Here is a 26,557-nt window from a genome sequence, read left to right on the forward strand (position 1 = left end):
TATTTATTGGGCTTGATGTTTTTTTGAAACATCAGGTGGTTTGGAGACGTTTGAAATCATAAGAAGACTCAAAGATTTCAGCCAGGTTTGAATCAAATCACCAAATGAATTCTTCTTCCAGGTTATGATTAAATGTTCCCAACTTTTTTAGTTGTATAAAGACTTGGGTAGATAGGAATTTGATTTTAGTCATGTGTTTCACTAATTCTTTGGTAATAGACAAATCTTTATGAACAGTCTCCTGCTTCTATCAATACCCATGGTAAGTTCTTATAATTTACTTTTAACAGTAAGGTCATTTGTGACCAAATATTCTTTTTCAACTTATGCTTCATTTACTCTTCTTTTGCAGCCTATTTTTTCACACATTTAGTCTTCAGTAGATGGGCTAAGCAATTTCCACGTGGCATTGTATCAAATTATCATTGATCGTAGGGTATGGCATTGTCAGCTCATCTTCTATTCACTTTGATCAAATTATTTGTCAGCTATTTTAGTTTTTAATTATGATATTATTTCTTATTTGGCCTCAAGATTAGTGGACTTAAACTTTGTTTATTATCTTTGCAGTACGAAGAAGACCTTAATAATGTAATAAGAGATTACAATATTAACTTGACAGTAAATGATCCATTCTTTTTTTGGATGCAATGTCCATACTTTAGTGTAATTTGTACCTTATGTTTTACCTTTGTTTTTAAATTAAAATTCCTTAATTTGGTTTTGGTTTGTTCCATAATACATGTGTAAAGATGACCATGTTGTACATTACATATTTTGGGAATTAGACTAAGTAATTTGATCAATCAGAGTAAATATATTTTAGCTTTTCTTACGTCTTAACTGTCAAGATATAAACTTAAGGGTCGTTTACATAAAATTCACAAATTATAACGTCAATTGCAAGTTAGCATATGATCCCGCAATGCATAGAAGAACTAAGAATTAGTGGACAATTTTATGCATTGGTGCTTAAATTTCCAAGAAGACGAGCTGCATTTTCTTTTAAATGTTAATTGTGTAATGTGGGTTTGTGTTTGCTTAGTTTTCGTGGTGATATGGAATAAATTGGTGAAATGTAGAGTGGTTTATTTGCAGAAAGGTTTGACCTTTGAATTGGAGCTATAGTGTTCGTTCCTATGGCTACATTGGCAGGTAAACACTCAACCTTTTTTTATATGTTAATGTTGGTTTCGTGCTGCAAATAAGATAGGCACATTGGTGTGTAAAATTGAAAACCCAGTAACATATGGTATAGGAAATTCAAACGAATTTGTAAAGATTTTCTTTTATTGTTTTATGTTGTTTTCCACTATAAAATAAAACTCCTTTATATCCATGGTTCATCACTTGGAACAATTCTCAGTTTTTAACTTTTTACATATATTGCCTAATTCTCTAACAAACTCCACAACAGCTTTTGGCTCAGAAATGTTCACAGTTGTCTTCATCTGAAATGAGTCAATCAACTGTATACCATCACCGCATGTACTACAAATCTCGATCAAAGCTAGATTAACCTCTCATATGGTATGTAAATTCAATTTACAAAGAAAGCAATCAATGCTTTTTCTTCTTTCTTTTTTTTTTTTTTTTGTTTTTTTTTTGTTTTTACAATAATATTAGAACAATAATAACAGGTTTTATCCTGTGAATGTCATTAAAATTTTATCTCCGATATAAACAGGTTTTTGCCAATTGTCATTTTTGAAGGCTATGACAGTTTATGCCATCATCCAGTGTTACTATTTGGAGAAGATTGCTGATCAAAATAATAGGTACCTTGCAGTTTTCTTTGTAGTATATTATTAAATTTATTTAAAAACTGCAAAAATTACCCAATTTCTTTACCAATTATAAAAATCGTTCTTCTTCTTTAACATTCTTATTTATTTGTACTAACAGCTTCTATTTTCTCAAATCATAACACACAAGCATGTACATCATCACAAATAAAACAAAAAATTGGGAAGCGACAGTCAATATAACTTTCAGGTACAAATTATTATGTGTATAAATGCAATTGTAAATAATACACCTAATATGAATGCACATATATTTTATATATTTTTAAACACGCGGGCACTATTACTAGTTAAAAACTATATGTGGATGATGCTTTTAAAAAACAACAAAATTTGTGTTAAATTGCCCATCATTTTTAATTATATTCAGTTTTAATTAGAGAATTAAAATTGTAGTTTTATGGAATTTTAATTGACAACGAGAGTTCTATTAATATGTAGTTTAAAGTAAATGGAATACACCAACCAGAATTACTAGCCGGAAATATAGATTTGGTTTGGCATGAGAAGTAGAATCACCATTACAATAAGAGATGAACGTCTTCTAGTTGAGCATGGTATGGAGTTTTGATCTCTCCATAACTGCTCAAAAAGCGCTTTTGGAAGAACATTCGCATCCCGTCACCTCGACTAACTACGAGCGAGAGTGAGGAGAGAGAATGACCAAAAATAAACCTAAATTGTGGATGTCGAGTCGATGGTGTCGATTTTAGCATGGGGCAAATGTTTCTCTACTTTGGCACCGCATGTTTGAATTCATACTAGAACGGCCAAAAATATACTACGTCAGCTCTGGTTTTTTGGGTTATTTTCTGGAGTAGTAACAGATTGGAAAACTAAAGCCTCAGCTCTCATTGCAAGTTGCATTATACATAAAATTCAGAAACTATACGGAAAGAAAGGGCAACTGAACAAGAACATGAGGTCCTGGAGGCCGAGAACAAACGTGTTTTGGAAAGTTAAAAAATATAGTTTTCGATATATTCTACCAAGTTCCAACCATGTTTAAAATATTTCAGTTAGGCAACATCTGCAGCTGAAGTTGCATTCTGAAAATAATCAAGCCGAAATTAACCCGTTACGACAAACTTCTTCTCATCCTGCACATAAATAAATATTCACTTTTTGGTTGCGTCTTAGTCTTGCCATTAAGAATCTAGTTTCAGTTTGAGTTCAAAATTATCAGTACCCACAAAAAAGAAAAGAATCACAACATGCACAACATTGTTATAGAAAGATGTACAGACAGCTTCCTTGTCCGTTTTCACATATCATGATCGGCACTGTCCAAGCATTTTTACATTATTATCCCTACACCTACTTATCTGTTCAGTTCGACTGATGTGAAAATGTCATAACATTATTGCTTACATATCTTCCATACCTTGCACATTTTGTTGAAAACTTATTTACATAATACGACTTTGCATCTTTTTTGAAGTATGTACACATACCTTGCAAAATAAATAATCAAATATCAGGCAGGTTATACTGGGATTGAGATGGTGACTTACTAACATGGATTCTGAGAAAAAGCACCATGTTTAGCTTTCCAAGTACGACTCTGAAGCATTGAATGGTTAAATAAAGCAGAAAGCAATTTTTATTCTTCCTTCTGCCTTTTGTGAGCTTGTTCTTGGTCATCAAAACTACCACTTTCACTTGGAGCTGCCTCTTCACAATATCCATGCGTTCGCTTCAAGATTTTCAATGTTCGGTTGAGCTCTTCCAAATCTTGCTTGTACACCAAACGAGCCCCACACATTGTCACCACATTTGGTTCATTTCCTCCAACTGGATACCATTTTTCAAATGAAAACTGTTCCTGACATTGCTCTCGAGACAAATAAAATATCCAAAGGTGTTCTGACACCATATGCTCTGTTTCATAAATGAAATATGAAATCCCAGGCAAACACTTAATTCCGAGTCTAAAATAAGGATAGTTTTCCTTAGGCGGTGCAAAAACAACGCAAAAAGCAATTCCCATCCAGCTGCTACATGATTGAGGAGGTAGCTCCACATTTAGCGAATGTCCCACAGTTTGATTGTTGAACCACTCGGGAATCCCCTTTCCGGGGCATACAATGTAATTATGACCCAAACAACGACAGATTCCCTGCACCAAAAGAACCATTAAGAGAGGGGGGGGGGGGGGAGAGAGTGAGAGAGAGAGAGAGAGAGAAACAGAGACAGAGAGAGAGACAAGAGTACCTCACTGGCGAATTTCACGATCCTTGAATATATTGTATTCATCCAGTCTTCATCTTCAACTAATGTAATGCAATTCTGAGAACTGAAAGTAAAATCATAAATATTGGCAAATCTGCTGCTCAACTTCGAGGGATCCGACAACCTTTTCAAGGAGGTACAATTATCTACGTTTACGTGTAATTTGCTATTTGACGGAAGATCTGGCAGTTGCTCAAGTCTTTGGCACCTTTTCAATAAAAGAGACACAAGTCGAGAAAGGCATTTGATGCTTGCTGGAAGGGTAATAAAATTGTTTCCACTAAGATCTAATATTTGTAAAGAGGACAAGTTATCCCCAATATCATGGGGGATATCACCTTCACCAAGATCACAATAGGATAGTTCTAAGCACTCCAAACAACGCAAATGATTTAAAGAAGACAACACCAAACGCCAACAAGGCTCAAGGCTCTTTCTAATTCCAAATAAGCGGAGAAGGCCCCACTCGTCCCTTGGCTTACCTATTGATCCAGAAACACGCAGCGTTTTGAGATTTTTCATATCAACAAGTGGCTCTCTTATTGCGTTTTTCCCCATATCAAGTTTCTCTAAAAACTCCATCTTCCCTGGGAGTTTTTCGATTTTTGAACTTCCGTTGACCCACAGCTCTTTAAGAGACTTCAAATTACAAATCTCAATAGGAATATCCAACAGATTTACGCAATCATTAATATTCAGTAGAGTAAGTCCAACCAGATGTCCAATTGTTGAAGGTAATTTCTCAATCGCAGTCCAAGCTAAACCAACCACGGACAAATTTTTCATCTGCTTTGAAAATTCTGGAATCTTTTTCACTTTGGAGCATCCAGTAAGATCTAAAACTTCAAGGGAATCCATTTCTAGCTCACTTGGGAGACTCTTAATACTTTCACAGAAAAAAAGTTCCAAAACTTTAAGTCTTTTAAGAACTGCAAAAGACGGGTGTACCTCAACCAAATTAGTACAATTCTCAAGAATCAACCCCTCAAGATTTCGAAGACCAGTAAAATCTGGGGTACTTATCAATTTATGTGAGTTGCTAAGATCAACATATTTCAAGTTGGGGAAATTCTGCAGAATACAAGAAATAATGTATATAAGCTTCCAATTCCAAAAACCTTACAATTTTATTGGACATAAAAAAATTGTTAAATAGCATTCATTGGGTATATTCTTACCTCTTTTCCATCCCAAAGCCGAACAAGTTTGCTATCACGCATTTTTAGTTCAGTAAGGAAACGCGGGTGAAAGCTTGGTGGAAGAGACTTGGAAGGATACAAACTCCAATTCATAATTCTCAAGGAAGATGGAAGAAATTTGGGACTTGGAGAAACGATCAAATTGTCAAATTCCAGAAACCTCAGTCCAGACATGTTAGGGAAGGCTTCGCAATTCCAGTGCACCTCTTCTTTTTCGGGTAACCGTAGGCTTATGCCTTCAATAGCTCCTGTCCCCTAATAACCAAGAATGTAGGAAATGTCAATTTCACATTTAGTATCGTGCCAAAAAAAAAATATCTTCTATCGAACTTGGTAATCTTACATAACTTCTTACCGTATTATTCATGAATACATGAAAAATGTCATTGGGAAGCCACAACCTACTCCGTAGGCCAGGCTCTTTAAACTCGTTACCAACAATTCTCCATGCCATTTCTTGTATCAAATCATGCATCCCTATCTCGCTGTACTTGACTGAAGTATCATACATGAAGCATTTTTCAGAGGTCAGAAGAGATTTCTCAATTAGAGCATCTATCAAGATCCGGCTTGAAATATCAAAGGAATTGTCTAGCATTTCAATTACTCGCTGCGTGTGCTTCCCTTTGTGAAAACATGCAACATCGAGAAAAATTCTCTTCTCCATCTCTTCTAGTCCATCATAACTTATTTTGAGTTTATCAAAAATTGTTGGATTAGGAATTTTCTTTAGATTATCCCGTGCACTATTCCATGCATCTAGACCTCTCTTAAACAAAGCCGACCCCAAATGTTCAAGAGCTAATGGAAGGCCTCCAGCATGATTAATGAAATACTTAGACAGTTCCAAAAACCCATCTTCGGGCAGATCTTTCTTAAAGGCATGTTGACTAAACAGAGCAAGAGCTTCAGAATCATTTAACAACTTGACGCTATGACATAAAGTTATGCCATGCTGGACTAGCAAACGTTCATTTCTAGTTGTAACGATAATTCTACTCCCACTACCAAACCAAGCTTCTTTTCCAGCTAGTACTTGTAGCTGGTTTATTTGATCCACATCATCAAGTACAAGAAGAACCTTTTTGTTGCTTAAGCACTTCTCTGTGTATATGATTCCCCACTGTTGATCCCGAACTTTCTCAATCTTTTCTTTCAAGATTGGGAAAAGAAGTTGTTGTTGAAGACTAACTAGAGTACGATCTCTGATATTTGCGAGAAAGCAGTAAACTTCAAAATGATGGAAGATTCTATCATAAACTAGCTTGGCAAGGGTTGTCTTACCGATGCCGCCCATCCCCGTTATCCCTATAAAGCGAACATCATTGGCATCATGAGCTAATAGCGAACCTAGTTGCTCAAGCCCAGAATTAATTCCGACTAATTTCTGTGAGGAATATGACACGGTGAACGCAGCTTGCACTTTCCTCCACACGCTGTTGACGATTTTTTCAATAAGCTCACTTTCACACCTACAAGGTATAAAATAACCAATAAAAAATACATAAACGAAGCATTCAAGTTTGAGTCTGTTAGGACATGGGAATTTAAAGTTGTTCATGCATGCTTACTTGGATTGCTTTGAATGCCAACCAGAAATTTTGGACAATCTTTTTAGATCAGCTTTCCATTGGACAACCTTCTTTTTATCTTCGGTAGTGATGAACTTTTCTTCATGCTCTGCGAAGGCTTTGGCAAAAGATCCCCGTTGATTTCCAACGTCAGATGGATCTGTCTCGTAAAAGACCGGCAGAACTGAGTTCCTAGCTTCCATGCATTGAAGAATGGCTGTAAGTTCATTCAAGCACCATTTGGAAGAAGCATAGTTTGGTGAAAGAACAACGATTGCAACATGCGATTCTTTGATTGCACTCGGGAGCTCAAGTGGAATACTTGTTCCTTCTTCAAGCTCTCGATCGTCAAGGAAAGTCGTAATTCCTTGGAACTTGCACAATTCGCGGTATAAATGGGATACGAAACCCTTGCGGGTGTCTACACCCCTAAAACTCAAAAACACATCGTACTTCCATCGAGGAGTTGATTCGAGAGAAAGAAGTGGGGCAGAGGCTCTTTGGGTGCTCATCGCCATTGCAAAGAAAATGAAAAGTGAACGAAAAACCACAATCAAAATACTCACACAAAAGTATGAGCAGACCAAAAGAGAGGTTTTGGGGGAAGGAAATAATGGAAGAGAGAAAGAGTGAAAGTCGTGGGGAAGCCAAGTGAGATAATACGAATCAATCCAACAAGAAAGCAAGAGACCAAGAAGCGGACTTTATTGGATGAGGATCCCATTTAGATCCAAAAGGTAGGGATTCTAGAGATTTTCACATTCTAACCATTCATCATATATTGTACAGTTAATTTTTTTCAAATACTATTTGTATTTAATTTTAAATAATAAAATTTATATGATTTATGATTGTATGATTTACGATGAACGGTTAAGATGTGAGGATCCTTAAATCCCAACCATTTGGATCGGGACGGGATCCGAAGGACCAAATCCATTATTGACAAGTAAATTGCACAAGTAGATTGAGAAAAGTAAGTTTGAACAGGCAGCGCTCTACCTACTCCTACTCCTACTCCTAAATTGGACCAAAAAATAATTTTTCATTTTCTAGAGAGGATGAGGATGTTTTTTGGATTTTTTTGTTGGAGTTTTAGAGATTCTCATATTATAGTTATTTATTGATATTGTGTGATAAAATTTTCATTAAGTACTATTTATGTTTAGTCAAAATAATTTGTGATATATAATGAACGGTTAGAATGTGAGAATTCTTAGTATTCTCACAATTGGATTTCGATGAAATCCAAATCCTTCTGGGGCCTCCATGCATTCTAAATGCGGTTTCCAACTACTTGATGGACACTTTCCAAGTACTTGCTGGATGCTTTCCAACCACTTGCTTAGTAAGACTGAAGTGATTTCTGATTAGTGAGATTAATTTAAAGTGAATATGACCTATGAAATAATTGAGAAAAATCGGTTGAGGCTGAGGTATTATCAAGGGTTAACTTTTAAATGTTAATTATTTAATACTATCTAAATAAAATGTTTTAAGTTTGATTCTGGCCGAAAAAGAATTTGATCCATATTATTATTAGTCCATTGTGAGGCTAAACGCACTCAAGTAGTCAATTGAGAATTTGAGGGTTTTTAATGTTTTTAATGAATCTAAGGGTATTCAATCATGATTTTAAGTGATTCTCTGAAATTCAACGTGTATTCAATCAAATTTTTAAGATAATATTAAAATCCTTAAAAATATTTGTATTCAATTAAGATTTCAAAGAAGTTTATAGCATTCTAGGTGCATTCGATTATGAATTTATTTTAAAGAATTTTAAAACGTTAAGGAATTTGAGGGAATTTGAGAGCTTTCGTATTACAATTTATGCATCACAAATATCACCTCTTCCCTTGAGATTTTGAGATAGTTGAATCAAAAAATTTCATGGAATCTATACAAATAAATTAAACTCCCGTAAACTTCATGGATTTATAAATCCATTAATATCTCTAAAATATACACCCCTAAATTTGTAGACAAAGTTTTGGAAACTAAAGAACATAGAAGTTGATGATTAGTTTATTAGTTAACGTTGATAAACATGCTTATTTATATTAGTGACACATCAATTAGTGTGTAAATTTAGTATACGAATTTAGTCTCCATTGCATTACCCATATGAAATATATGTCGCAGCTTTGGAAATTTTTTTTTTTTTCAATCCATAAAAAAAGTATTGTTAAATTCAAAATTATGTGAAAGAATAGTGTCAAAAAACTAAGAACAAGACGTGGAGGAGACTCATAATTGGAACAGAAAACCCTCGGCCTGGTTTTATTAGCTTTCCCGAAGAAGATTATGTCACTTTTCGCCAATCCTCTCTTTTAATTATTTGGATAATCAAATAATATTTAAATTGCATAATCAAACCAAGAAAGTAAAGAAACGATAAATTATTTGATCAGTCGAGAACGAAAGTATCTCTATAAATAAATAAACAGTTGTTTACAGAGCCAAAACAAAGACTAAGAAAAAAACGAGTAATCCACAAGAAAGAGCTGAACTTGGCCAACACCAAAATGAAAGGACAAAACTTGACAACCAAAAACACGTGAAAGAAGACTGGACTTAATAGTTACGAAATTTCAAGGAAGCTCACTCTCGATGTGTTTGTGAGAATTAATTTAAACTAAATAGTATCAATGAACAGTTTTCAATCCCCTTATATATAACAAAAATAAATAAATAATCATGTAACAAGCACATGTTCGTGAGTGAAAAGTTTGAATATGAGTTGATGATTACTTGTAAATTACTGAATACAGTAGGCAAAATTACTAGCATCATTCGTATACCAAAAATTATCATCGGAAATTCACAATGCTAAAATATTTTATGAGAAATTTTATTTCAACCAATATAACTTCACACCAAAATCACTCACACCAAAGTAGGAATAGACGACAAAGAGATGGGTATTTCTTTTCGGGGTTTTTTAACTTTAATCCTTTAAGAATATTGAAATGTAAAATAAATTTCGGGGTTTTTTAACTTTAATTCCTTGGAACTTGCACAATTCGTGGTATAAATGGGATACAAAACCCTTGCAGGTGTCTACACCCCTAAAACTCAAAAACACATCGTACTTCCATCGAGGAGCTGATTCGAGAGAAAGAAGAGGTGCAAAGGCTCTTTGGGTGCTCATCGCCATTGCAAAGCAAATGAAAAGTGAACGAAAAACCACGACGAAAATACTCACACAAAAGTAGGTGCAGACCAAAAGAGAGGTTTTGGGGAAAGGAAATAATGGAACTGGAAGAGAGAAAGAATGAAAGTTGTAGGGAAGCCAAGTGGGACAATACGAATCAATCCAACAAGAAAACCACAAAATGAACACAGAACACCAACAGACTTAATTGACAAGGAAATTGCAAAAACAGATTGAAAAAAGTCAGTGTGAACAGGCTGCGTTATATTTAGGAGCAAAAATAATTATTCTTTTTTTGGGGCCCCATTTATTCTGGACAGTTTCCAACTATTTGCTGGACGGCTTCCAATCACGTTATACATGTCTCTTTCAAGAATTTTCACACTTCGGTCTGTTCACTGTTGGGATCCACTACTTTGATGTCAAGTGCTTGCCACCCTGAAGTACCCGAAAACATGATAAGCAGGCAGTCATTCAACAGGTGTACTTATACATATCGAAATGTAAGAGAAACTTTCATACATCCAAAGTCTATGTGCGTGTGTGATTTCACCATATAAAGGTTGGATGACTACAATAAAATCATATGAACTGAACTATAAGGTTGGATGACTCATTTAGAATATATATACACACACACACACACACACATATATATTAAACATATAAAGTAATAAAAAATAAGATAAAAAAATGTCTATAAAAAAAAGCCAATCCAAAAATTACAAAGGGAAAGAAAAATATATATTTAACATGCAAAAACACTATGTCTATGCAAGGAGGAGTTTAATTTCTTTAAGAATCAAATACTAAAATTTAAATAAAAATAATAAAAGAATCTTATCATAGTATTTCAGCATTTCAAATTTAGCTCAAAAGCTCCAATACAGCATGTTGATGCCTATATAACACAGATCACTGCAAGACAAGAGAAAACATAAAATTTAACCACAAAAGAGGTTTCTAAGTAGGCATATTTACATCAAGGTAGAGGCCTCCATCACTCCATCCGCCAATTTTCGAACGCCCACCTCTGCCAGAGGAAATTAGTGATTTAAGGCCTGCAATCCACACTTGCGCCTCAACTTTGTCCTTGCAAATCTGGACGCAAATGACAGATTATCATAAATATTGTTATTATAAATAAAAATAGGAAACAATGTAAAGACAAATAATTTTGAGCTTCCACCACTAACCAGATCAAGAGACGGCGTTCCGTTATTGTATGGAAGAGAAAATGATAAATAGTCCTTTTCAGGACGTAAATATCGTTGAAAGACAGCCTGTAACAAATTTTGGAGCAAGATGAAATTAGAATAAGCATCGCTAGAAGACTTAAATTTAAACTGCAGTAAATGTATGCCAATCATGTACTAAAAAATTATATCAAATTTCTCACAGTTCTTTGTCCAGGAACAATTCTTGTGACAGAAGCCAACTTCAAACTTCTTTCGATACTTGAAATCCAGATCAAAGTTGATTCGTCCTGAAATTATTAAATGCAGCAGTAAGTAGAAAATAGAAAGAATTTAAGCAGACAAAATTTGTGAATTAAAATACAATAAATATAATCACAAGCAAGAACCATAGAAGGCCATTGAAATGCTATCTACCACAGAAGGCCAGTGAAATGCTGTCCCATTAGCAGTATTTTACAATGCATACATCAAAACACAAAGTAGCATGGTTATGCAGCAACGTAGCAGCACAACTAATGTCAACTGACATTTAACATATTCCAATACCTTACAAGGTGAAATGTATAGTCTATCAAACCTTCGTAGCTATTAATGATATGTTTCTCCAAGAACTATAGACCATATTTTGCCTTGACTGACCTCAAACTACACTATGAATAAGTTCTCAAATCTCTCATCCAAATTAAATATGCCATAGAATCTGGCAAACTGCCTACTGTACCCTTTGGTTCCAATCTGCCATATGGATCGGAACCTAAATTAACTCAGATTTCCCCTTCAGTTATTAATTTAATTAGCAGAAGGGAAACTTGAGAAATTTTATCTTTTCCGTTATAAGCACAAATGGAAATTGTATGCTTGTGGGAGAAGATAGAAATTACCTAATTGGCACTACATTACCACTGCTAAGCAGGAAATTCAATTAAATATGTTTCGTACCATTCTTGACTTCATCCTTTTACAAATTTTACTGTCTGTTCATGCAGGAATTGTGGAATAAATTTTTTATTTCAACCTTAATAATTGAGCACACCATGTTCTTTTCCTTCCATGGAGTGGACAAACCACCAATATTTTAAAAATAAAAAATAAATCCTAATTGAGAAGCTTTAGATACAAACTTACAGTAGAAAGTCTAAATGGACAGAACTTAGGCTTTCCCTTACGACCATATTTCAGTAGTTGAGCACCCTCCTTCAAAGCAATTATTGCCTGAAAATCATTTAATCATTCAAAACCATGAGAAAGATATGAAGGGCGGATAAACGCTGTATGAACTAAACATAGGACCATATCAAATGCTATTCTAATTAAAACGTTACCCTGAACTCCATACCGCATATAGTAATGACTTTTTGACTTCCAACTCAAGAAGCATACCAACTTAGTTCTCATCCAGTTACAAGTTACAACCATCCAAAACATATCATAATTCATAACCGTTATCCTGCGACTCAGAGAATAAATCGCTAAATCCAAACTTTTAAGATATTAAGAAACCCTATGCGTCTTCTCAAGTTACTATAAAAACTGTTCCAAATAGAGCAGCAGGTTTTACACCCTGCGAAGAAAGTAAAATGTGGTTTCCATGCAATGCCATTTCCATTAGATCACTCTGTCGCAATAATCACTAGACATTTATCGTTCAAAGATGTCAGTACTTTACATATGCCTCGGAGCAAACCCAGTTGCCGATATGGAAAATGCGCTGTTTGGTTCGAAACTTTGGCCCTGTTTGGTTCTGTAAAAGCACCCATACTGCATCCATTGAGCCAAAAACGATGAACCCAGAAGTGATCCTCAAAACCAAAACCTTGAGAAGAATATGTTCCCACTAATTATATCTAAAAAGTTGTATGTCAATTACCAAATCAAAATTCCCTCACATTTTTAACATACCTGAAGATTATGTTCCCAGTAATTATATCTAGAGAGTTGTTTTTCAATTACCAAATCAAAATTCCCTCACATTTTTAACATACCTACAAAACTTAAAAGTATCAAGCTAAAAATAAAGAGCTCTCCATCCAATTTCCACTTTTTGGAGGAGAAAAACAAATCTTCTGCTTTTCTAAGTAATTAAACAGATAAATAATTAGGAATTTATTTCATTTTCTTTGTACTTTTTGATACATTTGCAAAAACAAAAAAGAGGCAAAGAGAATTTAGAGAGAAAGAGACCGACCTGGTCGATGTCACGGTTGGCATTCCCGTAGCTAACAAGATCTGCCATTCCATGTGACAGAAATTACCGTAACGCCACCACCCTCTCCGATCCCCCGCCGGAGCTCCGTTCATCATCTACCTTCCAACTGTCTCTCGCGCCTCCGTGCAATACCATCAACGGCCACGTCACCACCACCACAACCACCACTGCTCAGCTCTCTCTTTCTCTACACTACGCGGCGCAGATCTGCCGAAACCCTAAGACCTCCAGTTCTGATCTTTGACTCCGAGCAAAGAAGAAACTGAGCTCGAAGCCGTGGACTGTTGGGAAGCTGGTTGCGGAGAGACCGACGGCGGGTTGAAAAACGAGGAGGGCCTCAGAGAGGAATTTAGGGAGTGAAAGAGAAAAGAGAAGGGACGAAAGGGCGTCGGAGAATGGGACGGGAGGGGAAGCGGACCGGACGAAGGAGCGAGGGAGGGAACAGAAGAGAGAGAAAATTCCCTGGAAAGAGAAAATTTAGGGGGATGGGTGGGGGCCGTGGGGCGTGCCCGAGTCTGTAAAAAGCACAATTGGTCAAACCTGTGAAAAATTGAGTACTACCGATCAAATAAATCAAACTCGCAAAATAAAATAAAATAAAATATGTATCTACAATTTTAGAATTTGATGCAACTGAGTACGAACTTGTTGAAACTACATGATGTTAGAGATTTTAATAATAAATATATAAATTATTTTATATATATATATATATATTATATTGACTTGGTGCTGCATTGTTACAACTTTTAATTAAAAAAATATGATGCTTACTCAAATTGTATGAGTAGAATTAAAAGATATAAATAATTAAAATTTACTTTCTGAAAATTCTAAATAGAAGATATATCTTTTGGGTCAACACTATTAAGAAGGGTTGTATATCTTTAACTAAAATAAAAAGACTTGATGAACGAGTGCTTTAATGCCTATAAATACCTATTGTGGCATAATGTTTCACACACAATTTCAGAAATTTATTTTTACATTCCTTACTCTCTCTTCTCTCCATCACATTCATACAATTTCTTTCTACTTATTTCTAAGGGAATGCAATTCGGTTTTGCTAATCGAATATTTCATACTTTGTTGTATCCTGGAAGTGACTTGCCAAGAACCCTTTAGCAAACTCATTCTAGTGGGAGCAAATAACACTTTAAGGAAACGATTCAAGTTGTACCTCAAAGTCATCATTCAGATTATTCTCTATATTTCTATATTTACTCTAACACATGACCAAGGTGGAAAGTTACTCAAAGTTTTTCTTTTTATAAACAAGGTTAAACAAGCCACTAATTAGATGTGTCCTCCTCGTATGTTGTTTTTAAAAACGTTTTGTTGTAAGATTAAGATTGCAACAATCAGTTTTGGTTTTCTCTTTTTATATAAGTAGTGTCAACCGGCCATATAAGTATAACTTTTCTTTCTTGCAAGAGTTTTATTTGTTATTTTCCAAAGGTTCCATTGCTGGAAATTGGCAAGGTGTAATGTCTTCAGCCAAATTTGAACTGAATGTAATTGTAGTCTAAGTTTTGTGTTTCGTTTTTCGTTTTGTGCTACATAAATGTTTACGTAACTACTCATATATGTTATGATATATTCAATTTCAAAAACACTTTATCATTATAAGATTGTGGTTAGACTTTAGTGATGATTTTGGGTCCTTGTAAGAGTGCAAGTGATGCATCCTTTTCTTCTTTACGGGTGGTATTAGGTTTGAGCGTTGCGAGAATAACACGATGACGATAATGGCCTTCATTAGGAGTGATGTGGCGAAAAGAGAAGCGACCAAGTTGTACGTTGGTCTACACACAAGAAGGACTGGAGAAGGGTAGAGAAGGTATTGCACAAGTGAAGGTGGGTTCAGAACTTCAGAGGGATTTGGTGGCTGTTGTAACGCCGAAGGTAGCAGATTTTGAACCCAAACAAGGAGAATGTAGGAGTGTGTGAATACCTACAATTGCACCAATGTTTCATAAATCCATATTAATTTGTGCACACGAATGTCATTGATTTGTATTAAGGAAATACATGGACGAATATTCTATGCATTTTTAAGTGGAGAAAATCCAACAAAAAAACTCGACTCCTTTGTAAACATGAATATCAATCAATAATGTGCGTGTTAAAATATAGTCATTCTTTACTTCCTAAAGATAAAAGAATGAATGCATGAACTCGAATGCGTAAACGAGTATTTGGTTTGTTTGAATATTAGGAAGTGTTTTCTAATAACTAAAAACACTTATAACTAAAGTCTTGTTTGATATTGTTTTTTCATCAAAAGCTATTTCACTTTAAAATTAAGCATTAAAAAAATGTCTAGTAAAAACAAAATATCTTGCTTATTTTAAAAGCAGTAGCCTCCAGACATTATCTTTGAAAGCAGTATGCATGTTGCTTTTAAAAGTTATTTTCATAAAAAGTTGAGTTGAACCTTTAATATATATTTTAAATTCCTTGTAACCCTTATTAATTAAAAAAAATTATTTATCTTTTTTACTTGGTTTTATATTATGTTGATAAAAACAAAAGTTTTATTACACTTATTTTTCTCGCTCACACTTTCTGTATTGCGTCCCTCCAAGACTTAGTAGTTAAGAGCTCGTTTAGATGTGCTTTTAAAATGATTGAATGCGCTTTTAGAGAAAACATTTTTGGGTTTCAAAAGCACTAAAAGTGCTTTCTGCAAGAAGCATCAGTTATGTGATTCTTCTAGGAAGCACCTTAAGTGCTTTTCCAGAATTTACTTGCATCTTTACTAATGATTGGTTCTAAAAACATTTTTACCAAAAGCGCTTTCAATCATTTCAAAAACACATCCAAACGAGGTCTAAACTTCTTTGGCAAACAAAATTTTGGGGAGTTCTGACGTACAGTCCAATTAATGTGAGAATTTTTAATTCTTGTAGTTTTGTGTAATATTCTTCCGTACTTACGATGGGAACTTTTCGTATATTTACTGCACCATTAGTATAACAATTGCAATTTACATTCCGTATTGAGCACCTTCATCAATAGTTTTAAGTTTCAGTTTTGATTTAGGGGTGTGCTATCCACACACCCCTTTTGGTGGATATCCAAATCGGGATGTGTCAGCAGGAGAATCAAGTGTTCAAATGTGAGTACAAGTCTAAGGGTATTTTGGCTCGGTAGTTTTGAATTATAATATCTTATCGATGCTTTAAATCGCTTTTGACTTGATAAGGGAATTTGTGAAATTGTTATATAATCATTCATGGTGTTGTGTATGGATCCTTTTAAGATTTTTGTTTAAGCAATTGGTTGAATGATGATCATGTTAGTCATTATGTGGATAAGTAGAATCAAACAATTTTGGCTTTGTTTTGTCCCAATGATCATGTCTCTAGTGAAATTGTAATTCATTTTGATGCTTGTAAATCAAATTGTACTTCGACTAAGCAATTTGTTGAATTATTAATTTATTACTTATTGTGTTCGAGTAAGTGAAAGTTAGGAAAATTTGTTGTTAATTGAAGCTTAACATTCTTATCATTAAGTTTGTCCAGATAAGTGGGAGCGAATAACTTCGGTTTGCTCTATAAGTAAGTTCACACTGTTATACATACATATTGGGCATCAATAATCTTAAGCCAATTATGCGTTATGTATATTGAGAGTAGAAACTTACTATTGAAGTCGACAGTAATTTCATCTTCCTCGATTCTTTAAAGATCAGATTTATTCTTACATGCAATGAGCATGATTTAATTTTCTTTAGTTTGAGAAGCCACGTCAAAATAGCCAAAAACCCCTAAAACTTGTGGGACTTTGTTCTTCAAGAAAAAAATAAGGAGGGAATATGGTAAGCAGTTATTTGAAGCACATGTTCTACCAAGGTGGCTGTTTTGCTTTCTGATTTCTCCCTCAGCTTTTCTTACATGATCGATGCTTTTATCTACGTACTCACCCATGAATAATACTAAAAAGAGAAAAACTCACACTATAGGTATATAGCACCTTATGTTTACACATTTTCCCAAACCCTAACCCTAATTCGACAACCCTAACCCTAATTTTGTTCTTTTGTTAACTCTGAATGGTGGCAGCTGGCAGTGCATGGCTGTGACATCCCACATCGCCCAGGGAAGTGATCCTTAAATGTATATTCCAATCCTTACCTAGCACGAGGCCTTTTGGGAGCTCACTGGCTTCGGGTTCCGTAGGAACTTCGAAGTTAAGCGAGAAGGGGGCTTGAACAATTCCATGATGGGTGACCCACTGGGAAGTTGCTCGTGAGTTTCGAAAAACAAAACCGTGAGGGAATGGTAAGCCCAAAGCGGACAATATCGTGCTACGGTGGTGGAGCGGGCCCGGGAAGTGATCCGCCCCGGGCCGGGATGTGACAATGGCGGTCCACTAAGGGACCAGAGTAGTTTCGGGTCCATCCTAACAACTGTGTAAAAAAATTTCTAACAACACGAAAAGAAGATGAATTGTCCTTGTGAAGAAATTGAGTCAAACGACATCATAGCTTATATTTTTCTAACAGTTTTGTTTACTTTGGCTTTGTGGTTTCTTGAAACTCAAGAATGAGGTTTTAAAATCGACTTTAATGTTATTTCTAAAGCAACCTAATCAACTATTATTTGCAACCCTCATCTTTGCCCTCCTTTTTTTTGTCAAACGATTCAAACCAGATTTCTTTGTATTTTTGTTCATATAGTTTCACATTTTTTACTGGTTACCCTGGTCTCTACATCCTACTTAGTTGTATTATACATTTTTTACTGGTTACCGTGGTCTCTACATCCTACTTCGGGTGGTAAGTACAGCGAAAGAAGAATTCTTCATGATGTGAGAACCGAGAAGTGTATATAATGTAGGAACGAGGCTTCCAAAGGCTTGCTTTGCGGACAAGAAGCCAAAATTGCAAAGTTGATTTGACACAGCCACAAAACCTACCTACTTGGCATGGTCGCCTTCTTGCCATGCATATGGGACCATTGCATACAAATTAAGGATCACTTTCACTCTTTTGAGGACTTTTCGTAAGTGCTTTTAAAAGATTGAAAATATTTTTAGATAAAATGTTTTTGGAACCAAACTTTAAGTAAAATGCAAATTAATTCGGGAAAAACACTTGCAGTGCTTCCAGCAAGATGTACATAACTGGTACTTTTTAGCATGAAGCACTTCAAGTGCTTTTGGAATCTAAAAATATTTTTTCTAAAAGAGTTTTTAGTCATTTAAAAGTATTTGTCGAACAAGTCCTAATTCTCTTTTCGATTGGCCAACTACATTTTACCCAATTGGTTGTCTATCATTATCGTTACCATAGTAGCTAGTGAGCTTTTTAAAACCCGAAGGAAATATAGATGTGTAGTGGGAGGAAGACACAACAAACAAAACACCCATAGAGGTTCAGGAGATCCTCTACTCATCAAGTTCTTTTCACTTCGTAGTACCCCACCATGTTGTGACGAGTACAAACAAACTGCAAGTGTCACTAATTATTTATCAAGTTCTTTTGATATGGTCTCTTGATTATATATATGTATATATATATATATATATATTCATATGAATTACATATGACCGTCAGATGATGATTGTATTAAATACATGTTACTATTGTAGCCAATAATATTAACAGAAAAAAATAAAAAACAAAAAGTTGTTTGTATATTATATGTTTGATTGTGTCAAATGATCTGATATTTACAAATTTACTTAAGTTACCTGCAAATAACACAACCCCAACACACTTGCACCAACATCTATGAAGATATGAAGATAATTCTTTGGCATTGCATCTGAGGAAAAGGCCGACTGCAGATTAAACGAAGGACCACCCAAAGCAGCCTAGCAGTTACCAGTTAGGGTAGATGTTGCAGCCTTTGACGCAAGGATGTACTTTGCTTGCTGAAACTTGATGACATCAAAGAGTATAAGCATGGAAGAACCCGTGAAGTACTAATAACTGCTAACACAAAATCTGGGCCCTTGGATAGTAGATAATATCCACTCATATCCACATTCTTCTTGGTTTCTAGCGTAGTTAGTAAAGTTTACGACATGAGAATAGAATGAAAATATTTATTGGTTTATTTCTTAGTATTGAAAGAAATCTCAAGATCGAATTCTACACATGAATCAACAAAGAAAAAACTACATAATTATGGCATTTAGCTCAACAAATTCAAAAAAGCCCATACATAACGGTTATAGGTCCAGCAAGAAAATCTGAATGAAATATGGTAATTGGGTTTAAGCCCAAAATACAATCCACTAGCAGTTTCCATATGATTATTAAATTTGACTTCCACCTACCTTCTTCCAGCCCAGTCCGAATATTTAAAACCTCTTCACCCTCTTCGGACCATTAAATTCTGACTTTAATTGGCTTTGATAAAAAATTGTTTACAGGATAAAAAGTTTCTTCTCATCTTGATAAATAGTAATGTCCAAAGATGAAGTGTGTGTGAACATTTTTAATTTTTTTTTTTAAATGGATGGAGAGAGTAAGAGAGTGTGAGAGAATGTGAGAGCGGGGAGAGAGTAGATAAAGATTTTATTATTATTATTATTTTTATCTTTTATCTTTTATTTATTTATTTTTAAATTGAAGACATTAAAAACCATATGTGGATGATGCTTTTAAAAAACAACAAAATTTGTGTTCTTGTAATTACTAAATTGCCCATCATTTTTAATTATATTCAGTTTTAATTAGAGAATTAAAACTGTAGTTTTATGGAATTTTAATTGATAACGAGAGTTCTATTAATATGTAGTTTAAAGTAAATGGAATACACCAAATAGAATTACTAGCCGGAAATATAGATTTGGTTTGGCATGAGAAGTAGAATTACCATTACAATAAGAGATGACCGTCTTCTAGTTGAGCATGGTATGGAGTTTTGATCTCACCATATCTGCTCAAAAAGCACTTTTGGAAGAACATTCGCATCCTGTCACCTCGACTAACTACGAGCGAGAGTGAGGAGAGAGAATGACCAAAAATAAACCTAAATTGTGGATGTCGAGTCGATGGTGTCGATTTTAGCATGGGGCAGAAGTTTCTCTACTTTGGCACCGCATGTTTGAATTCATACCAGAACGGGCAGATATATACTACGTCAGCTCTGGTTTTTTGGTTATTTTCTGGAGTAGTAACAGATTGGAAAACTAAAGCCTCAGCTCTCTTTGCAAGTTGCATGATACATAAAATTCAGAAACTATACGGAAAGAAAGGGCAACTGAAAAAGAACATGAGGTCTTGGAGGCCGAGAACAAACGTGTTTTGGAAAGTTAAAAAATATAGTTTTCGATATATTCTACCAAGTTCCAACCATGTTTAAAATAGTTCAGTTAGGCAACATCTGCAGCTGAAGTTGCATTCTGAAAATAATCAAGCTGAAATTAACCCGTTACGAGAAACTTATTCACTTTTTGGTTGCGTCTTAGTCTCGCCATTAAGAATCTAGTTTCAGTTTGAGTTCAAAATTATCAGTACCCACAAAAAAGAAAAGATTCATAACATGCACAACATCGTTATAGAATATCCTGCATTTATTTGAAGAAAGATGTACAGACAGCTTCCTCATCCGTTTTCACATATCATGATCGGCACTGTCCAAGCATTTTTATATTACTTATCTGTTCATAGCATAGTAAATTTTGCTTCAATTCGGCTGATGTGAAAATGTCATAACATATATTGCTTACATATCTTCCATACCTTGCACTTTTTGTTGAAAACTTATTTACATAATACGACTTTGCATCTTTTTTGAAGTACGTACACATACTTCATTGCTGGATCAAATAAATTAGCTTTGAGGGCAAAATAAATAATCAAATATCAGGTGGGTTATACTGGGATTGAGATGGTGACTTACTAACATAGATTCTGAGAAAAAGCACCATGTTTAGCTTTCCAAGTACGACTCTGAAGCATTGAATGGTTAAATAAAGCAGAAAGCAATTTTTATTCTTCCTTCTGCCTTTTGTGAGCTTGTTCTTGGTCATCAAAACTACCACTTTTACTTGAAGCTGCTTCTTCGCAATATCCATGCGTTCGCTTCAAGATTTTCAATGTTCGGTTGAGCTCTTCCAAATCTTGCTTGTAAACCAAACGAGCCCCACAAATTTTCACCATATTTGGTCCATTTCCTCCAGGTTGATAATAATTTGTTTCAAATGAATACTGTTCCTGACATTGTTCTCGAGACAAATAAAATATCCAAAGGTGTTCGGACACCATATGCTCTCTTTCATAAATCCAACATAAAATCCCAGGCAAACACTTAATTCCGAGACTACAATCAGGATAGTTTTCCATGTTTAGCGAATGTCCCACAGTTTGATTGTTGAACCACTCGGGAATCCCCTTTCCGGGGCATTCAATATAATTACAATCCAAAGAACGACAGATTCCCTGCACCAAAAGAACCAATGTAATGCAATTCAGAGAACAGAGAGAGAGAGAGAGAGAGAGAGAGAGAGAGAGAGAGAGAGAGAAGGACAGAGAGAGACAGAGAGACAAGAGTACCTTACTGGCGAATTTCACGATCCTTGAACATATTGTATTCATCCAGTCTTCATCTTCAACCAATGTAATGCAATTCCGAGAACTGAAAGTAAAATCATAAATATTGGCATACCTGCTGCTCAACTTCGAGGGATCCGACAACCTTTTCAAGGAGGTACAATTATCTACGATTACGTGTAAATTGCTATTTGACGGAAGATCTGGCAGTTGCTCAATTCTTTTGCACCTCTGCAAGCGAAGAGACTCAAGTCGAGAAAGGTATTTGATGCTTGCTGGAAGGGTAGTAAAATTGTTTCCACTAAGATCTAATATTCGTAAAGAGGACAAGCTACCAATATCATGGGGGATATCACCTTCACCAAGATCACAAGAGAATAGTCGTAAGTCCTCCAAACAACGCAAATGATTTAAAGAAGACAACACCAAACCCCAACAAGGCTCTTCGCTCTTTCTAATTCCAAATAAGCGGAGAAGGCCCCAATCTTCCCTTGGCTCTCTTATTGCGTTTTGCCCAAAAGCATAAATATGTTTGAGATTTTTCATATCAACAAGTGGCTCTCTTATTGCGTTTTGCCCCAAAATAAGTTCCTCTAAAAACTCCATCTTCCCTGGGAGTTTTTCGATTTTTGAACTTCCGTTGATCCACAGCTGTTTAAGAGACTTCAAATTACAAATCTCAATAGGAATATCCAACAGATTTCTGCAATGATTAATAAACAAAACAGTAAGGCCAACCAGATGTCCAATTGTTGAAGGTAATTTCTCAATTGCATTCCGACCTAATGAAACCTCGGACAAATTTTTCATCTGTTTTGAAAATTCTGGAATCTTTTTCACTTTGGAGCATCCAGTAAGATCTAAAACTTCAAGGGAATCCATTTCTAGCTCACTTGGGAGACTCTTAATACTTTCACAGAAACCAAGTCTCAAAACTTTAAGTCTTTTAAGAACTGCAAAAGACGAGTGTACCTCAACCAAATTCGTACAATACTGAAGAAACAACTTCTCAAGATTTCGAAGACCAGTAAAATCTGGGGTACTTATCAATTTACGTGAGTTGCTAAGATCAATATATTTCAAGTTGGGGAAATTCTGCAGAATACAACAAATAATGTATATAAGCTTCCAATTCCAAAAGCTTACAATTTTGTTGGACACAAAAAAATTGTTAAATAGCATTCATTGGGTATATTCTTACCTCTTTTCCATCCCAAAGCCGAACAAGTTTGCTATCATGCATTTTTAGTTCAGTAAGGAAACGCGGGTGAAAGCTTGGTGGAAGAGACTTGGAAGGATACAAACTCCAATTCATAATTCTCAAGGAACATGGAAGAAATTTGGGACTTGAAGAAACGATCAAATTGTCAAATTCCAGAAGCCTCAGTCCAGACATGTTAGAGAAGGCTTCGCAATTCCAGTGCACCTCTTCTTTTTCGAGTAACCGTAGGCTTAAGCCTTCAATAGCTCCTGTCCCCTAATAACCAAGAATGTTGGAAATGTCAATTTCACATTTAGTATCGTGCCAAAAAAATAATATCTTCTATCGAACTTGGTAATCTTACATAACTTCTTACCGTATTGTTCATGAATACATGAAAAATGTCATTGGGAAGCCACAACCTACTCCGCAGGCCAGGCTCTTTAGACTCGTTACCAACAATTCTCCATGCCATATCTTGTATCAAATCATGCATCCCTATCCAGCTGTACTTGACTGAAGTATCATACAGGAAGCATTTTTCAGAGGTCAGGAGAGATTTCTCAATTAGAGCATCTATCAAGATCCGGCTTGAAATATCAAGGGAATTGTCTAGCATTTCAATTATTCGCTGCGTGTGCTTCCCTTTGTGAAAACATGCAACATCGAGAAAAATTCTCTTCTCCATCTCTTCTAGTCCATCATAACTTATTTTGAGTTTATCAAAAATTGTTGGATTAGGAATTTTCATTAGATTATCCCGTGCACTATTCCATGCATCTAGACCTCTCTTAAACAAAGCCGACCCCAAATGTTCAAGAGCTAATGGAAGGCCTCCAGCATGATTAATGAAATACTTAGACAGTTCCAAAAACCCATCTTCGGGCAGATCTTTCTTAAAGGCATTTTGACTAAACAGAGCAAGAGCTTCAGAATCATTTAACAACTTGACACTATGACATAAAGTTATGCCATGCTGGACCAGCAAACGTTCATTTCTAGTTGTAATGATAATTCTACTCCCACTACCAAACCAAGCTTCTTTTCCAGCTAGTACTTGTAGCTGGTTTATTTGATCCACATCATCAAGTACAAGAAGAACCTTTTTGTTGCTTAAGCACTTCTCTGTGTATATGATTCCCCACTGTTGATCCCGAACTTTCTCAATCTTTTCTTTCAAGATTGGGAAAAGAAGTTGTTTTTGAAGACTAACTAGAGTACGATCTCTTATATTTGCGAGAAAGCAGTAAACTTCAAAATGATGGAAGATTCTATCATAAACTAGCTTGGCAAGGGTTGTCTTACCGATGCCGCCCATCCCCATTATCCCTATAAAGCGAACATCATTGGCATCATGAGCTAATAGCGAACCTAGTTGCTCAAGCCCAGAATTAATTCCGACTAATTTATGTGAGGAATCTGACACGGTGAACGCAACTTGCACTTTCCTCCACACGCTGTTGACGATTTTTTCAATAAGCTCACTTTCACACCTACAAGGTATAAAATAACCAATAAAAAATACATAAACGAAGCATTCAAGTTTGACTCTGTTAGGACATGGGAATTTAAAGTTGTTCATGCATGCTTACTTGGATTGCTTTGAATGCCAACCAGAAATTTTGGACAATCTTTTTAGATCAGCTTTCCATTGGACAACCTTCTTTTTATCGTCGGTAGTGATGAACTTTTCTTCATGCTCTGCGAAGGCTTTGGCAAAAGATCCCCGTTGATTTCCAACGTCAGATGGATCTGTCTCGTAAAAGACCGGCAGAACTGAGTTCCTAGCTTCCATGCATTGAAGAATGGCTGTAAGTTCATTCAAGCACCATTTGGAAGAAGCATAGTTTGGTGAAAGAACAACTATTGCAACATTCGATTCTTTGATCGCACTCGGGAGCTCAAGTGGAATACTTGTTCCTTCTTCAAGCTCTCGATCGTCAAGGAAAGTCGTAATTCCTTGGAACTTGCACAATTCGCGGTATAAATGGGATACGAAACCCTTGCGGGTGTCTACACCCCTAAAACTCAAAAACACATCATACTTCCATCGAGGAGCTAATTCGAGAGAAAGAAGTGGGGCAGAGGCTCTTTGGGTGCTCATCGCCATTGCAAAGCAAATGAAAAGTGAACGAAAAACCACTATCAAAATCACACAAAAGTATGAGCAGAGAGGTTTTGGGGAAAGGAAATAATGGAAGAGAGAAAGTGTGAAAGTCGTGGGGAAGCCAAGTGGGATAATACGAATCAATCCAACAAGAAAGGAAGAGACCAGCGGACTTAATTGGATGAGGATCCCATTCGGATCCAAATATTGGGAATATTAGAGATCCTCATATCCTAGTAATTTATTATATATTATATGGTTAGTTTTTGTCATACTATTTGTATTTAATTTTAAATAATAAAATTCAAATGATTTCTAACTTTAATAGTTAAGATATGAGAATCCTTAGATCCCTACCATTTGGATTCGGATGGGATCCGAAGGACCAAATCCATTATTGACAAGTAAATTGCTCAAATAGATTGAGAAAAGTAAGTGCGAACAGGCAGCGCTCTACCTACTCCCACTTCTGCTGCTAAATTGGATCAAAAATAATTATTCATTTTCTAGAGCGGATGAGGATCTTTTTTGGATTTTTCTTGGAGTTTTAGAGATTCTTGTATTATGGTCGTTTATTGTATATTGTGCGATCAAGTTTTCGTTAAGTACTATTTATGGTTAATTTTAAATAAAAAATTCAAAATAATTTGTGATCGCACGATATATAATAAACGGTTAGAATGTGAAAATTCTTCGTATTCTCACAATTAGAATCCAGATGAAATCCAAATCCTTCTAGGGCCTCCATGCATTCTAGAGGAGGTTTCCAACGACTTGATGGACGCTTTCCAAGTAGTTGCTGGATGCTTTCCAACCACTTGCTTAGTAAGATTGCAGCAATTTCTGACTAGTGAGATTAATTTAAAGCGAAAAAGACCTATAAAATAATGGAGAGAAATTAGTTGAGATTGAGGCATATCATCAAGGATTAACTCTTAAATGTTAATTAACCAATCAACGCTAATAGTTATTTTTAGATTAGATTCAAAACAAAGTAGCTTTTAAATGTTAATTAACACCGAATAATTAACTAAATTTTGAAAAGGGAAGATCATTTCCTCCACACACCCAAAAAAAAAAAAAAACCTATGCTCTTTAATTCTCATTCATCCTTTAAGTCTAATTTAGGTATCGAAAGACACTTGTATTGACAAAGTCTAACCTGTTTATTCTTTTCTTTGATGGGAGATATTCGTTTGTAATTCTCCGCTTGTGTGAAATTTTTTTCCCTCACCTTGTCATTCTATCTATAGATAAAATAAGTAACACAAAATAATTAAGTGAGGTAAGATAACAACAACAATAACTGTCACATCCCGGCCCGGGGAGACCACTTCCCGAGCCCGCTCCACCACCGTAGCACGA

At 35.3% G+C, this 26,557-nt stretch overlaps 1 protein-coding gene and 2 long non-coding RNA genes across 9 annotated transcripts; 1 reads left to right on the forward strand and 2 right to left on the reverse strand.

The window, feature by feature from the left end:
- The first annotated feature begins 1,418 nt into the window (after positions 1 to 1,418).
- Positions 1,419 to 1,992, forward strand: LOC108866691. 2 transcript variants are annotated; one of them, XR_007255200.1, is made up of 3 exons: positions 1,419 to 1,530; positions 1,688 to 1,778; positions 1,906 to 1,992. It is a non-coding gene; the product is annotated as an uncharacterized LOC108866691 (long non-coding RNA). The 2 variants fall into 2 exon arrangements; XR_007255199.1 differs by lacking the exon at positions 1,906 to 1,992 and having other exon boundaries at positions 1,688 to 1,877.
- A 1,157-nt stretch (positions 1,993 to 3,149) lies between these two features.
- Positions 3,150 to 25,281, reverse strand: LOC125473288 (TMV resistance protein N-like). Of its 6 annotated transcripts, none has more exons than XM_048575943.1 (6): positions 24,678 to 25,281; positions 23,462 to 24,578; positions 23,086 to 23,361; positions 21,888 to 22,979; positions 21,678 to 21,773; positions 3,150 to 3,828 (listed from the first exon to the last, which is right to left on the reverse strand). In XM_048575943.1, the coding sequence occupies exons 1-6, from the start codon at positions 25,193 to 25,195 to the stop codon at positions 3,409 to 3,411; spliced, it is 3,519 nt and encodes a 1,172-aa protein (XP_048431900.1). In that variant the 5' UTR covers positions 25,196 to 25,281; the 3' UTR covers positions 3,150 to 3,408. The 6 variants fall into 6 exon arrangements, with proteins under 6 accessions (XP_048431900.1, XP_048431903.1, XP_048431899.1 ...); XM_048575946.1 differs by lacking the exon at positions 21,678 to 21,773 and adding an exon at positions 9,356 to 9,365 and having other exon boundaries at positions 3,150 to 3,904; positions 21,887 to 22,979; positions 24,678 to 25,276; XM_048575942.1 differs by lacking the exon at positions 21,678 to 21,773 and having other exon boundaries at positions 3,150 to 3,924; positions 24,678 to 25,276.
- LOC125473291 lies at positions 11,192 to 13,657 on the reverse strand. The gene is made up of 3 exons (XR_007255197.1): positions 13,349 to 13,657; positions 12,289 to 12,375; positions 11,192 to 11,247 (listed from the first exon to the last, which is right to left on the reverse strand). It is a non-coding gene; the product is annotated as an uncharacterized LOC125473291 (long non-coding RNA).
- Positions 25,282 to 26,557: the final 1,276 nt, after the last annotated feature.

This window comes from the organism of the source record quoted next, unplaced genomic scaffold (assembly GCF_019419815.1).
Source record: "Pyrus x bretschneideri cultivar Hongxiangsu unplaced genomic scaffold, Pyrus_bretschneideri_v1 Contig81, whole genome shotgun sequence".
Taxonomy (NCBI): Eukaryota; Viridiplantae; Streptophyta; class Magnoliopsida; order Rosales; family Rosaceae; genus Pyrus; species Pyrus x bretschneideri.

Bases quoted from the DNA above. Each gene is read 5' to 3' on its own strand.
- LOC125473288 (XM_048575943.1), bottom strand. From the start codon at position 25,195: ATGGCGATGAGCACCCAAAGAGCCTCTGCCCCACTTCTTTCTCTCGAA. The intron at 21,774-21,887 runs GTACTCTTGTCT...CTTTTGGTGCAG, and splicing joins TCGTGAAATTCGCCAGTAAG to GGAATCTGTCGTTCTTTGGA. The intron at 3,829-21,677 runs ATGGAAAACTAT...CATTCGCTAAAT, and splicing joins CTGTGGGACATTCGCTAAAC to GTGGAGCTACCTCCTCAATC.